The 14204-nt window shown below is 42.5% G+C and overlaps 1 protein-coding gene across 1 annotated transcript in view; it reads right to left on the minus strand.

Moving 5' to 3' along the window:
• Positions 1 to 314: 314 nt before the first annotated feature.
• The window catches only part of SPATS2L (spermatogenesis associated serine rich 2 like), a 120077-nt gene continuing 106187 nt past the window's right edge, over positions 315 to 14204 (minus strand). The window contains exons 8-11 of the mRNA XM_007935299.2: positions 9936 to 10045; positions 6983 to 7085; positions 3603 to 3823; positions 315 to 710 (exon numbers count right to left, since the gene is read on the minus strand). Of these exons, the coding sequence (XP_007933490.1) occupies positions 315 to 710; positions 3603 to 3823; positions 6983 to 7085; positions 9936 to 10045 (830 nt within the window). The remainder of the gene's footprint in view (positions 711 to 3602; positions 3824 to 6982; positions 7086 to 9935; positions 10046 to 14204) is intronic.

Genomic DNA, 14204 nt, shown 5'->3' on the forward strand with positions numbered 1-14204 from the left:
ACGCTACAACATAGGTTGCTACTGAGCCTCTGGTCTTCAGCCACATCTTGATTTTCCTAACAAATGAGTAAATACTGCCTGGCTAAAATGCTGCAATGTCTTGATGAGGAAAAGCATCAACAGATCAAGCAAAGCCATGAAAGGTATGAAGCAAGCTAGCGCTGATTATTAGAATTAGTAACAATGGTTAAGAGAGGATGACACAACCATACAGGGTCTGTATATTCTGAGTGACTCTCTTTTGGCAGCGAATTGGGTCAGCACCTCGGGCAGGGAACCAAAACTGAGTGAAAACTGCTTTCTTTTCTCTTAGCTCAGGCCACCAATGTCACGGCTGGGACCGAGAGAACCGCGGCATCTGCTGATACTTCTATTCTCGTTGGGCACAGGTTGCACTGTGAAACCCTGGCGACGTTACCCCGGAAAGGCCTGGCTTCCGAGGTGTCTGCAGTGTGCTGCCTCCGCCGGGGCTTTTCTGAATGGGCTGGGGCCTCTGGGGTCTTCGTCCCTAAGGGGGCCTCTTGGTTTTTGGTGCCGCCTTTATTTTTGGGACGGAAGCCATTGTGTGGCTGTCTTCTGTGTTCATGGCGGTTGTTGCCTTTCACCACTGGGTCAGCTTCACTCCCACTGCCCTGTGACTTGGCTGGCCCGTTTAGCCTGTTGTTATGATACTGTGGGTTAAATCTTCGTCTTTGGCTAGAAGACCCGTTCTATCAAAAAAGACAATAGGGAAGTATTAGATGACTTTGGAGGAGTTCAAACATCTAGCAAAACACAGGTGACATCACTAGGGAAACCAAATCTCTAAGCCACAGGTAAACTTTTTTACACACCAGAAGAATACGGCAACATGCAAATCATGTCAAGTTGCTAAAACCTCAATCTTAAAAGAGTAGTGGACTGTCCCGTAAACAGAACTTCAAGAGAATGATGTTGAAAGAGAGGATTCAGTGGCATGCTGATGCTATGTGCCTTCCAGTTGGTGACAACTCATAGGGGCCCTTATAGGACAAAGGAGATCTGCCATATAGGAGGGTTTCGTAGGTGGTAATAGTTACAAAGGAGCCCTGGTGGCACTGGTTGAAGTCCTCCGTTGCTAACCAAAAGGTGAGCGGTTTGAACTCACCAGCTGCTGCGTGGAAGAAAGAGTGGCAGTCTGTTTCTGTAAAGATTTAAGCCTTGGAGACCCTGTGGGGCAGTTCTGCTGTTACCAGGTTGCTATGAATTAGAATCAACTCAAGGCCAATGGCTTTGGTTTTGGTTTTTTGGGTAATCTTTACAGAAGCAGATTGTGAGGTCAAACTCCCAGCTGCTGAGTGGGTTTCAATCATCAGCTTCCCAGTTAGCAGCCAAGCGCTTAATAACTGCACCACCAGAGCTTCTTTCCAGAGGCGTAAGACCGACAATTCAAGAACAAGGTTAAATAAAACCCATAATGCACCTTTAAAATATAACCAATGAAATGTAATGCTAGGGCAGTGCAATGATGATTCTCAACCATGGAAACTTCAGGAACTTCCAGGTTAGACACTGCTATTCCACCCATTGCCATCAAGTCAATTCTGAGTCATAGTGTCTCCGGTTGGTTTTCAAGGTGGTAAATGTTTATGGAAGTAAGTTGGCTCATCTTCTTTCCATGGAGTAGCTGGTAGGTTTGTACTGTCTTCCAGCTAGCAGGCAGATGCCTTAGGCATTATGCCACCAGAGCTCCTTAGACAATGATATATGAATCCTAATTATATATATGAAGAAAAATGTAAAATTTCCCTGGGAAGTTTCCTTTTTTGACTAGATGGTATGGGTTTAGGGCAGACTCACTCCTAATAAACCAGAGCTAAGGTCAAGAATACAAATGCAGGGGCAGAGACAGTCTATCTGAATACTAAGAAGTTATAAAACAAGTCTACAAACTATTAAAAAAATATCCTTTACTTCTGCCTTGACAAATAAACCCTCCTTAGGATGTGGAAGGCCAGGTGCAATTACAGAAGTCTTGGACTCCCCAAGTTCTGTGCCACAATGTGGGGGGTTTCAGGGAGAGGGGTTCCTAGCCCCCCTGAACCACCATTCTCTTCCCACCTCTGGCTCTGTCCCACATTGTGAGGGGGCCTTGTCCTTATGAATGTGGATACTCACTCCAGCCTTCACATCTATACTTCATCCCCCACCCTCTGAGACAACCACCCTTGGACCCAGGGGTATGAAAACTGGTAGCACAGTCTGCCTTCAGGATGACACATCCAAGGAAGCAGTCCATGAATTGTGTGAGAGGAGGCTTGGGCCGCCTGGGAAGAGAATCCCAGCACCTTGAGAATTTGCAGCACGGTCTGTAGGGGAGAATGCAGATTGTGGGTGGTTGTCTCTCTTTGCTTCCACTAAAGAACAGGGCCCAGGACAAGGATTTAGTTTAGATGCAAAAGGACTCTGGTTTAGATGTTTAAGTATGTTTCAACTTAAATGAGTCATTACCTAAAATGGTTTGCTGAAAACAATAATATGGTGAGCTCAACAGGTGTCTATGTACATAGCATTTAAACTGGGCTCCTTTATTTTTAAAGAAATTTTGAAATGGAAAGTCTTAGACTAAATTTTAGACTGAATTTTAATATGATGTTTAATACTGAGCAAAGAACAAAAGATGAGAAGATGTATTTAGACTACAAGTAAAACAGGTTTGATTATGATCTCTAACCTATGAATATATAAAATCTACCTTGTCAGAGTGCTCTTTAAAAGCTTATGAAGGCATTCCGGGCCAGAGAAATGCCTGCCAGTGTCATTAATGGGAAGCCTACATAATCAAGACCACAAGACCCAACAGGGCTTGGCAAACCAGCATTTTGGAACACGGAAAGAAAAGTCTTATTTAAAGGTCATGGAAGATATCTTTCTAGCATGCTCAACTTCTAATATCGCCGAGTCACATTTCTTGTTTAGTTTCTAAAGATAAGGGAGACTCCCCTCTTATGGAGACAGTGCAGAATCATCCAAGCAGAAAGAGAGAAGGAAGGAAGATGGCCCTTTGGAAACTTGTATTTATGGTGGTCACAGCAGATGAGAATTAATGAGGTCATTATTATTAATGTATTCACTATTCTGAAAGCCCAAGAGAAGAAAAAAATCTGAACCAACTATGACCTCTGACAAACTAAATATAAATGGGAATGAAATTATCTTAAAAAAAAAGCACGCCAGATTTCTTCTGCTATCTCAGTGGCTAGGTTCTGAATCTTGAGCCCACATCCCTGTGAGCCCCTTCCAAGTGTGGGCCACTTACTGATACGGGATGGTGGCCATCACGGGCATAAGAAGAGCTAGCACATTTTAGGTGGGATCTTTGTTAATGCTGTCAAGAGCGTACGCAGGCTACTTCCTCCATGTGGGAAACCTGAAATATGGACTAGATGGGGACTGGGACATTGCTGGCGGTCAGCTGGTGCTGTGGGGGTGGGGTAGGCCATGACCCCAGGGCTCAGGGTCTATCAGTTGCTAGTACAGTGTTCCTTCTCCTGAAACGAGTGTGACGCCCTCCTTTGGCATCATGGGCCAATGTCTACAAGACCCCTGAAGGCAGCCCTAGCTAGTCTCTCTGAGCGGCTTACCTGCTTGTTGGCCGGCATGGCCTGGTGAGGGGCGTCCAGAGTGCTGGGAAGACTGCTTGTCACTTTCAGGTTTGTTGCTTTACCCTCGGTGGGCTTGTTGTGATTGGATGATTTTCGGGTAAAGTTACTCTGTTTCCCAGAGGCTGCTGCATGGGTATTCAGCAGAGGCAGCAGGGAGCTGCAGGGGGTTCTTGAGGAATAATTGTTCTTTGGATGCGTAACTGCAACAAGAAAATGCCTCGTGTTATGGCTGTGCTGTGAACACGGCTGCCTCAGTAACCCATTAGAAAGACACAGGAGATGGAGAACTGGGCAGGCATGCCATCACAACATCAAAAAAAGGCTTTTTGAAAGATGTCATTTGAAAGGGCACCTTGGGGCTTAGAGGCCACCAAATTTTTCTTTTCTGAGAACCACTGAACTGTGACTGAAGCACAGCCCTCGAAGCTGAGAGCTCTATGTAGGAAACAAACTTATCTGAGCAACTCTAATACGACTCTTTAGCTCGAGCACCCATCCAGGAAACATAATGACATCTGGACGGCTCCTCTTTGGCCCTTTCCACCAATTACTCTACTCTCAGGCTCCCCATGACCAAACTTGTTCTCACCGTCCCTGGCAGGTCCCTACCCCAGTCGGGATTGCAGAGATAAAGGGTAACATGCTGAGACACGGGCCTGTGAGAGCCACACTGTCCCAAAAGCACGGGGATGGGGTGGCAGTGAATATCAGAGAGGAATTTTGCCACCCTGAGCAATGCATAATCCCAAGATTGGACCAGGCCTGCCAGGCCCCGGAAGCATCTTTTAGATTCCACTACAGCTGCATTTCGGGTCTCTTATCAACCCAGTTTCCTACACTCTTACTGCAGATCTGTACCCAGTCAAAAGCTAAAGGCAATGCAGGTAGTCACACAAGTGCCTGCCAGGGCACAGGTAGGTCTGCTCAATGATTACTGTTTCTAGTCCTGCTGGCTTTGAAAGTAGAGGATTTCTATGTGATTATGCTGAATGGGGGGCTGGAAGAAATCCACTCCGGGACACAGTCATAGCTTTTTTCTCACAGTTCCCCAGAATTCGACAGCCAGGTTGGCAGCAAGACCTTTCTCTGAATCTTAAAATTGTCACCAATTTTTAAAAGCAATTTTCTCAGCTACCTTTGGTTGGATCAGACCTAATCCCAACATTTTTCTAGAGGCTTAAGAGTGACTAGTGTGGATCACAGAATCACAGAACATCAACAATGGAAAGACAAGGACGTGTCTCCAGTCCCTTCTTTTTTATAGGTAAGGTATGACAGCCAATCAGGGACTGTCCGTGTATCACTAGAGGACATGGGTGGGTGGTGCAGTGCCTAAGGCACTTGACTACTCACCAGAAAGTTGGTGGATCAAACCCACCAGCTCCTCTGCAGAAGGAAGATGGAGCAATCTACTTCTGTAAAGGTTTACTGCCTCAGAGAAGCAATAGGGGTCACTGTGAGTCAGAATTGACTTGATGGCACTGGGTTTCTTTTTTGTTTGTTTGTTTGGTGGAGCTCTGGTGGCACAGTGCCTAAGGCACTTGACTGCTAACCAGAAGGCTGGTGGTTCAAATCTAGCAGCCACTCCTTGGAAGGAAGGTGGGGCAATCTACTTCTGTAGTGACACTGCCTCGGAAACTGAAGGAGGGGTTGCTATAAGTCGGGTCCAACTTGATGGCACATAACAACAAAAAACAACAGCAGCCAGATTCAGTTTTATGATGTCACTACTTCCCGTACCTCAGAGACTACTATTTCCAGCTTGGGAACTATAGTCCTGGTTTTCTGGGTCCCAGCTGTGGGCTCTTAATGTGCTTTCAACAAAGCTGAGCAGAAAAGGGCCCTTCCAGGCTTGTATCTTAACACATGAGGCTGCTTTTCCTAAGGGAGACCTGTACTTTAAAGGGCCGGTTCCTCCCACTAGGTGGCACTTGAACTGCTCTGGAGGAAAGCAGGTCAAGCTGCAAACCAACCCCTGTCCCCACCAGATTGTCCCCACCAGATCAGTGACACAGAGTCACTCAGCATTAATGTCTTCCTCATCATCGGGCTGAAATGGAAACTAGGATGGATAGTTGAATTTCTAACTGTGAGCCAGGCTGTCTGGTTTTTAGAGATGAGGCAAAAACTGGAGATGGAGAATGGCAAATAGGTAGACTCCTTCCTAAGGGAGAGGACATAGGGGGGGTTATAATTTAAAAGAAGTGCAGTCACAGAACCAGCCAAACTGCCAAAGCTGTGTGCACAGTGGTGCTCACAGCAGTGTTATTTTTAATGGTGAAAAACTGGCAGCAATCGAAATGTCTACAATCAGGGGGCTGGCTGTATAAATGATATTTAAATATATCATTGGTTAAATATATTGACATGCAAAAATGTCTACCATGTACCATGAAGTGCTCAGTACAAACCAAGTTGCTACACATGTATGTTGTATAGTAAATTATAACATGTGGTGTCATTTTATATATATCTATAGATATATATAAAATTTACATAGTAACTTATATAAAAGGCCCCCATTTATATGTTCATGAAAATGTGAAGGATACTCAAAAGTATACCATGTTCTACATAATAACTGTTCTGAAATTTTTGGATAAAGCTTATATTTTTCTACTTACAGGAAAAAAAAAGCATTTTCCACTCTGAAAAAAAAAAAAGTGCAGCCAAATTTCAATGTTCAGCTGCTGATTCTGAGGCTGTAGGTTTTCCATGTCCCTCATCTGTCCTTGGTCTGGTTGTCCTTAAAGCCATGTTAGTGCTCATTCCCACCTCCTGGGGTGGGTGGGCTGGAGTTGGGAAAAGGTCGCCACCAGTCTTGCTGCATATTAGCTGTTCTAATTAAGGCTTAATAGGGAACAACATAAAAGCTAAAAGCTGAAGCGAAGCCGTTCATGATCTGGAGTCTCCTCTCAGCACAGGACAGATGCCAGCTCTGGGCACCACTGTGCAGTGCACACAGAGCTGGGCCTTTGCCAACAGTAGCTGGTTGTTCCCAGGCTTAGGAGGAAGTCTCACTCTGATGTAGCAGGTCTCTGAGAGCTGGAGCGGTTTTAAATCAGAGGAGCCGCTTATCTGGCGGTGCTTAAAAAAAAGTTTGCAAAAGGTATAAAGTAGTTGACCTGTTCTGTTCCGCTTAATAAATCCTGGGGATTTACTGATGGACACTGGCATTTGAAGACTCTCAGTTCAACTCTTGACATTTCTAGTGACTTGTGTCCTGACCTCAGATCATTAAATCTCTTTAGACCCCAGTTCAGCCCTCTAGGGGCTGCACACCCGACATTTCTTGTATCAACTCTGAACAGCACTGAGCTCACTCAAACAGAATTATTTAGCAAGTATGCAAAACTCACTTTCTCCACAGAGCATGATTTGGGCCTTTAGCTGTTCAATGTCACAGGAGAATCGGGCAGCTTTCCCGAGCTCTTCATCATATTTCCGTTCGCTGACAAAGTGCTGGAGGAAAAAAAAGGAAAATAGGAGCCCCACAGTTCCAGAGGTGGCCAAGTGCACTGAACATTCACTCAGCCAGCTCTGCGGCGTGCCCATGACGGCACTGACCAGGTAGGTGGGAAGGCATTCCAGCTCTGTCACTGGAGGCTCCAATCCGTCAGTCAGACCTGCCTGGGGCATGATCACAGAACAATTCTTGTTCTGAGAACATGTGTGGGTCCTGTCTTTCCCTGCCTGGGCTTGGACAAAACTGTGATACAGGCAAGATGTGTGTTTGGACTCAGCCGTTTAACCTTTTACTCCTCACATCCTCCTTCTGGAGGCCTTGGGTGTTGCAACTGGTTAACGAGCGTGACTCTTAACCAAAAGGCTGGGTGAGTCCACCCAGAGAAAGTCCTGGTGATCTACTTCCCCAAAATCAGCCCCTGAGAACCATGTGGAGCCGTGTTCTCTGCCATACGGGGTGGCCGGGAGTCAGAGTTGACAGCTCATTACTCTCTCCTCTCAGCACTTCGCGTCCTATTGCAGCTGTCTGGGTTGCCTTCCTGCAGGGTCTTCTTACTCTGGCCAATCATGCGCTCATGTATTAATTAAAGGGAAAATATGTCATCCTTTCTGGGCACCCATCTGCATTTTATAAGAAACAGGAAGCCCCCAAGGTTTTTAAGATCTAGAAAGTACTGTTTTGAATGGTGAAGTTTCTAGTGCTATTAAAGGGAAGCGGGAGAGATTTTTTCCAATTCATTTAAAATTAAGATCTTTGTGTAGATGACATAGTGAGAAATACAAAAAATAACTATGATGCTGTTATAGTTTACCAGGGAGTTTACCACGTGGCAAAGAAACAGGTACACTAGAACAATGCAGGATAGAATGTGGTAGGTGCTCTAAGAATATAAGGGAAAGAAATTTCTTCCTCCTGAAGCAAATGGTAAAAAAGTTATGTAAGAGCTGGAACATTTTAAAAAAATTATTGTACACTTACCAGACACTGGCCAAATTCTTAACAGATCATCTCATTTTCATCTGACTGCATTACTATGAAGTCAGTACTATTATTATCTCTACTTTATAGATGGGTGGATTGAGGTTCCATGAATCTAAGAGAATAAATGATTTATCCAAAGTCACAGAAGTGGAAAATCTTGGAGCTGGACTAGTTCACTCCAAAGCCTATTAACCATTTAATGATGAGTGAGATTTTGACAGGTAGAAATTAAACTGGAAAGATGAATAGCTTTCAGGAGACCAGGATACAGGCAATTTCATATTCTTCACTTGATGTTTTAATAAGCTGGGAGTTTTTAGGGGAAGACTGGAGCCCAGTTGTGGATTTTACTCTGATGGGGCAGGATGAACCACACTGAGGGAGACCAGATCTGCTTTAGGGTGACATCACTGGTCTTAGGATGGATGATAAGGCTGGATGGAGATGGTGGTGGCAGAAAGCTAGTTAGGAGGTGACTGCAACTGTCTAGGTGAGGACAGCAAAGGTGAATAGAGAGAAAGTGGGTAGGAGAAGACCGCTAGAACTTCTCACTACCCTCAGGGGAGGTCATCTTCCCTATGGGGCTTCCCCTTGCCTAACCAGGATACCCAAACAAACTCACTGCCATCAAATTGATTTAGACTCATAGCGACCCCTCCTTGGGTTTCCGAGGCAGTATCACTACAGAAATAGATTGCCCCATCTTCCTCCTGAGGACTGGCTGGTGGGTTTGAACCACAGCCTTCTGGTTAGCAGTCAAGTGCCTTAGGCACTACGCCACCAGAGCTCCTAACCAGGATAGAGGGGGCTGAAAAGTCCTTGCAACTCTCTATCATACCCAACCAGTCTTATGCCCAGATGAGCAGACAATCCTACTAGCTAGCAGCAACTGTGTCTTGAAACTAGTTTCCTAGAAGTTGGTAAGAGGCTGGAGGGTGTGTGCATAGTATATGGGAGCGAAACAGGAGGATAAAGGGCTATTTATAAACTTTAACTGCCTATTTTGTTTTAGATACTTGTTTTTACCCTCTTGGTCCTCTTTTCCCCTTTGGGTACCTACACCTCAATGGAGTTTTGAAAAACCATTCTTGCTCCTTCGGCTTTCAAGATTATCATACCCTGTCTCTGCCAAATAATTGATGTGATGCAAGTAGAGGCCATCAAAGAGTCTCTCTCTTAGGGATTTGAGTCACGTGAGGTGGTACCAAGGCTGATTCATGTGGCGGCCATGATGGTGCACTGAAGACAGTGTCTGGTAATTACTGCTACCTGCAGTACCCAAACCACCCAGGTTTCTGCGGAACTGTACACCTGATTCTTCACAAACACCCATATTCTTTCAAATTCAACTTATTTTTGTGGTTAGTCATTTTCTATAGCTTGGAAATAAGAAATCTAATAAATATATATTTGTGGGTAGTATTTTTAATAAAAGGGCAAAAAGCCTATAAAAGGATATAGGAAAGAAATTTACACATGTTGTGGATGCTTTATAATCCTATTACACTAAGTTCATACTTAGAGTGTGTTCACATGTGTGTGTTTATAAAACACACAAATCACATACAGTGGAAATAATATCCTCCATCCCAGCTATAATTCATGGTGAGTATATTTTATTTGGGTCAGTCTCCACTGACTAAGAAAATAGCTTGTACCTCTTCTCTATAATACTATGTCCCTTCAAACCACATTATACTTAAATACAGTTATAATGTGTTCTTCACCCTTCTGTATTCTCTGTTTCAACCTTGTGAAGGAGACCTGGGTGCAGGATGTTAGAGGCACTCTATGGATGAAAAACAAACATAATGGGAATCATCAGATCTCTGGCCAGGGCCAGGCTATGAAATTTTAAAACTAACCTTAATTTCTGCCCTAAGTTCGGCCAGCTGCATCTCTGCCATCTGACTGGCTAGATCAGTAAGCCTCTTTAGTTCTTCTGCTTTCTTCTGACGAGCAGTCAAAATTTCCACTGCCAAGTAAGAAGGAAGAATACATTAGGCCAGAGATTGAAACATATTAAATGACTTAACTTCTTGGAACCAGTTCTTCCTTCACAGATTGATTGCTTTGTTAGAGCATGACTATGTTTTCTGAGTTGGGTTTGCTCTTCATGTCTGTTATCCAACAACCCATAGCCACATGTCCTTATCCACCAATCCCAAAACCAAACATGATCTCTTGGATGCACTGTCCACTCACATTCTTCTTTTTCTTCATCGGCCTCAGATCTCACCTGTTGAATCTAAACTTTTAGTTCCGTGAGTTACTTAGCAGAAATAACTGCACACACAGAAAGATGCTTATTAAAATTCCATCTGAACTTGCAAAGACAAGGAGTCCACTAAGCGGAAAACATTCTTTTGTATTTACTATACATTACATTCTAATAGCAATAAACCTTCTGAACTTTAACACCCACTCATGGAGGGCAACTAGTCGTGTTACGGGAATGTGACATAAAAATTTTACTTTATTAGCTTTTTGAGCTCAACAAAACATAAAAACCTCTGCTTCTGACACTCTGCAGACATGTTTCTATTTTGCAAACAGAGAGATGTTCCAGACCAGAGACAGTGTCTTATGACTTTGTTATAAGTGTCCCCAGTGGAAAAATTTCAAGAGTGAGGCAAAGCCAGCTTGAACTGGACTGGTGTGCATTCATTAGCATCTGCACATGTAGAGAAGACACCAGGGATTTCTCTGATGCCACATTTTCACACATCAACTGGATAAACAAAAGGTTCAAATACATTTAGTAGCTCACAGGTTAATGTGTACATGTGTGTGTGTTTCCCAAAAGATTCTGGAACTCAGAGCAATGAATACAAGCATACAGGATGAGATTTAAATATGAAGCTTGATCTTCCAACAGATAGGTGTGTAATTCTTTAATTCAAGTCATTTATGAATTGCCTTCATTTTCTTTGGACAAAAACTTTTAACTTTTAAGAAAACAGAGGTCCATCTAACTTACATACATGCCTATCAAGCTCACATTCCAGTTTTGGCTGAGTAAAGATCCACTGCTTCATTAGATCAGATTCACAGGACAAACACAGAACCAAATAATATGATTCCTGATTTTACGGGTTTTTAGTTTATAACTGTCAAAAAAAAAAAAAAAAAAAAAAACAACAACAACAACAACAAAAAGGGGATCTCTGGTGGCGTAGTGCCTAAGGCACTGGACTGCTAACCAGAAGGTTGGTTGGTTAAATCCACCAGCCACTCCTCGGAAGGAAGATTGTGTGATTTACTTCTGTAGTCATACTGCCTTAGAAACCCAAGGAGGGCAGATTCATAGGACAAACATAGAACCAAATAATATGATTCCTGATTTTAAGAGTTTTTAGTTTATAAAATATCAAAAAATAGTCACCTCAAAAACACGAAAAGAAGTATAGAATGAATTAAGAGTTAAGATTCCCTGAAGACCATAAACTATTCTCCAGACAGACTGAAAACCATTAGGTATTTACACTGACATCAATGTTGTGATGTGAGTAAAACAACTAATCTATAAATCATAAAGCCTAACCATCTGCAAAACCATTCTAATTATGCTTTGATTATTTACCTGGTGCTCTCCCATCCTGCCATTTACAATAGCACATAGCTGGGCAGAGACTGATTGAGCCTGGCAGTCTTTCAGAGTCCAAAGAAGCTAGTGAAAAGCTTGGCTCCATGATGGGAGTGTAGGAATTTTCATCTGAACATAGTCATGTGTTATTGCATGGTGTCCCAGGTCAGAGGCCACAAAAAGGTGGCTCACTATCACTTTTGACCAGAGAGTACATGTATTTTGTTTGGGCCATACATTACTTTTACAAATCAATCGCCCACATTTAAAAATTAAGAGATTTCACTTGAAAACTGGGTGTCTGGGTTCTCTTAAATGTTGCAATTTCTGGCCACCTTTGGCCAGTATTCCCACATGGCAGCAGCAGCTGGAGTTGAGGGGCTGCCATCTTCTTTAGATGGAACGTGAGACCCCATGTGCCACAGGCCCCACCCGCCCTGCTCAGCATGTTTATGTTACCTACTGGTCCCTGCAGGCATCTCCAATCACTGTCTAACCAAAGCCCAGACTGTATGGTGTAGTTCTTTGAACCCATAGCCCTCAATGCCTGGTAGACAGTGAGTACCCAATATGTTTGCTGAATGAAGGGTTCAGTGAATGAATAAATTCATTATTTAAACTAAAATGGATAATGAAATGTATTAAAAATAAAAATTATCAAAGAAATATGGAAGGTTCTTTTTTTACAGGAAATTAAAAATGCCTTGGACCCGTGCTGTCGATCAATTAATTGATTTTATTTATTTTCCATTAAAATTGAACTATGGATGGGACTAAAGTCTGGAACGTGGGAAAAAGATTCTTGATTAGGAAGACGAAATGAGACACTTTCCATTTGCAAGGTAAGATTAAAAAAGCAAAGTCCTAAAGGCTCAGATTGGACTAGTAAAGGAGTGAAGAGTCTTAATCAGACCTCAAGTGACTGCACAGTCAAGGAGGTCTGACCTTCCTTGAGGGGTCATTTGTAGCACTGGTGGCAATTAGGAGTAATTGTTCTTTTTCATTGAGCAGAACTTGGGCATTCACACTAAACAAAACATTTCATAGAAATAGATATAAGTGGGCCCTAAAATAAGAATGCAGGTGCAAGATCACCAATAAATTCTGAGTTTACACTCATGCAAATGTACATGGAAATGAATACTTTGTATCAGCAAGTCCTGGGATGCATTTTACATATACTCTCATTAACATTTCAAAGCCTTTCTTTATGAAAAAGCCTTAAAACTTCAGAACTAAAGCAATATTCTTTGGGGGCCAACATTTTCACCTCAAAAACATCTATCACACAGACTAAAAGCAAAACCAAACAAAATAAAAAACAAAAGCACATCAGATCCAAAGATTTGTTGATCAGATAACTTAAAATAGAATAGTAAGTATGTTTTGAAAGTATCATTCTTGAAGGAAATCTGTAGAGGGAAATTATTCCATATAAGTTAAGATTTTTACTGCATTCAGGACTTACTATTATTTATGTACTTCTATAAACAGTAACTGGTATGCTGAAATGCATTTTCTCAATAGGATTTATACATTCTTTTAAATTTTTGGAGCATGTTGGAAGCTTGCCCATATTACTTGAATCACAAACATCTGAGGGCTTCTCAAACAATACCGCACAGCAGAGTGCACTCAAAATCCTGCCTGGGTGATGGGGGCAGGGGTAGTAGGAGCTAGAAGAGAAGTGGTTCTTCTTGAATTATTTTTTATTCTTTAAAATTTCTTGTTAAATTTTGCATTTCACATCATACTATGTGTTCCTGTTTATGTAGAAAGTACTATTTTCTTCCCATATCATATCGCTAAGTTAACATGATACTCCATAAACACACCTATCCACGCCTTCAATTTCACAGGCCCGCATGCAAATTTTGAGACTACAGCACTACAACATGCCAAGTTTCTTCGTTTGTAAAACATGGGCAATAATAATCATGCACACCTTGTAGGGGTATTGTGGGACAAAACGAAAGAACATCTGTTAAGTATTTCATACAGTGCACTCAAAAAGTGTTAATTACAAACAGTGTTAATAAAGTGAGATATCGTCATCCAAAATACACTTCTCCTTTTTGAAATCAGAGTATTCACTCTGATTTCAAATTGAATTGGATTCCACAGTACAGATACCAAAATAATTATAATAATTCATCTAATAAATATTTATGAAGTACCTGTAGTCTTCCCTAAGGAGCTCTGGTGGCATAGTGCCTAAGGTGTTTGACTGCTAACCAGAAGGTTGGCAGTTCAAACCCATCAGTCCCTCCATGGAAGGAAGATTGGGCAATCTACTTCCATAAAGATTTACCACCTTGGAAACCCAAAGGGGGTTGCGATGAGTCAGAATCAACTCAATGGCAATGAGTCTGGGTTTTTGGTTTATAGTTTTCCCAGCATCATGTTAGGTGCCATGACATAAAAGCAATTGTGTTGTTGTTATGTGGGACCTGACTCATAGCGACCCCTCCTTGGGTTTCTGAGGCAGTATCACTACAGAAGTAGATTGCCCCATCTTCCTTCCAAGGAGTGACTGGTGGGTTTGAAC

This window comes from Orycteropus afer, unplaced genomic scaffold, assembly GCF_000298275.1.
Source record: "Orycteropus afer afer isolate SDZICR_OR568_19922 unplaced genomic scaffold, OryAfe1.0 scaffold00002, whole genome shotgun sequence".
Taxonomy (NCBI): domain Eukaryota; kingdom Metazoa; phylum Chordata; class Mammalia; order Tubulidentata; family Orycteropodidae; genus Orycteropus; species Orycteropus afer.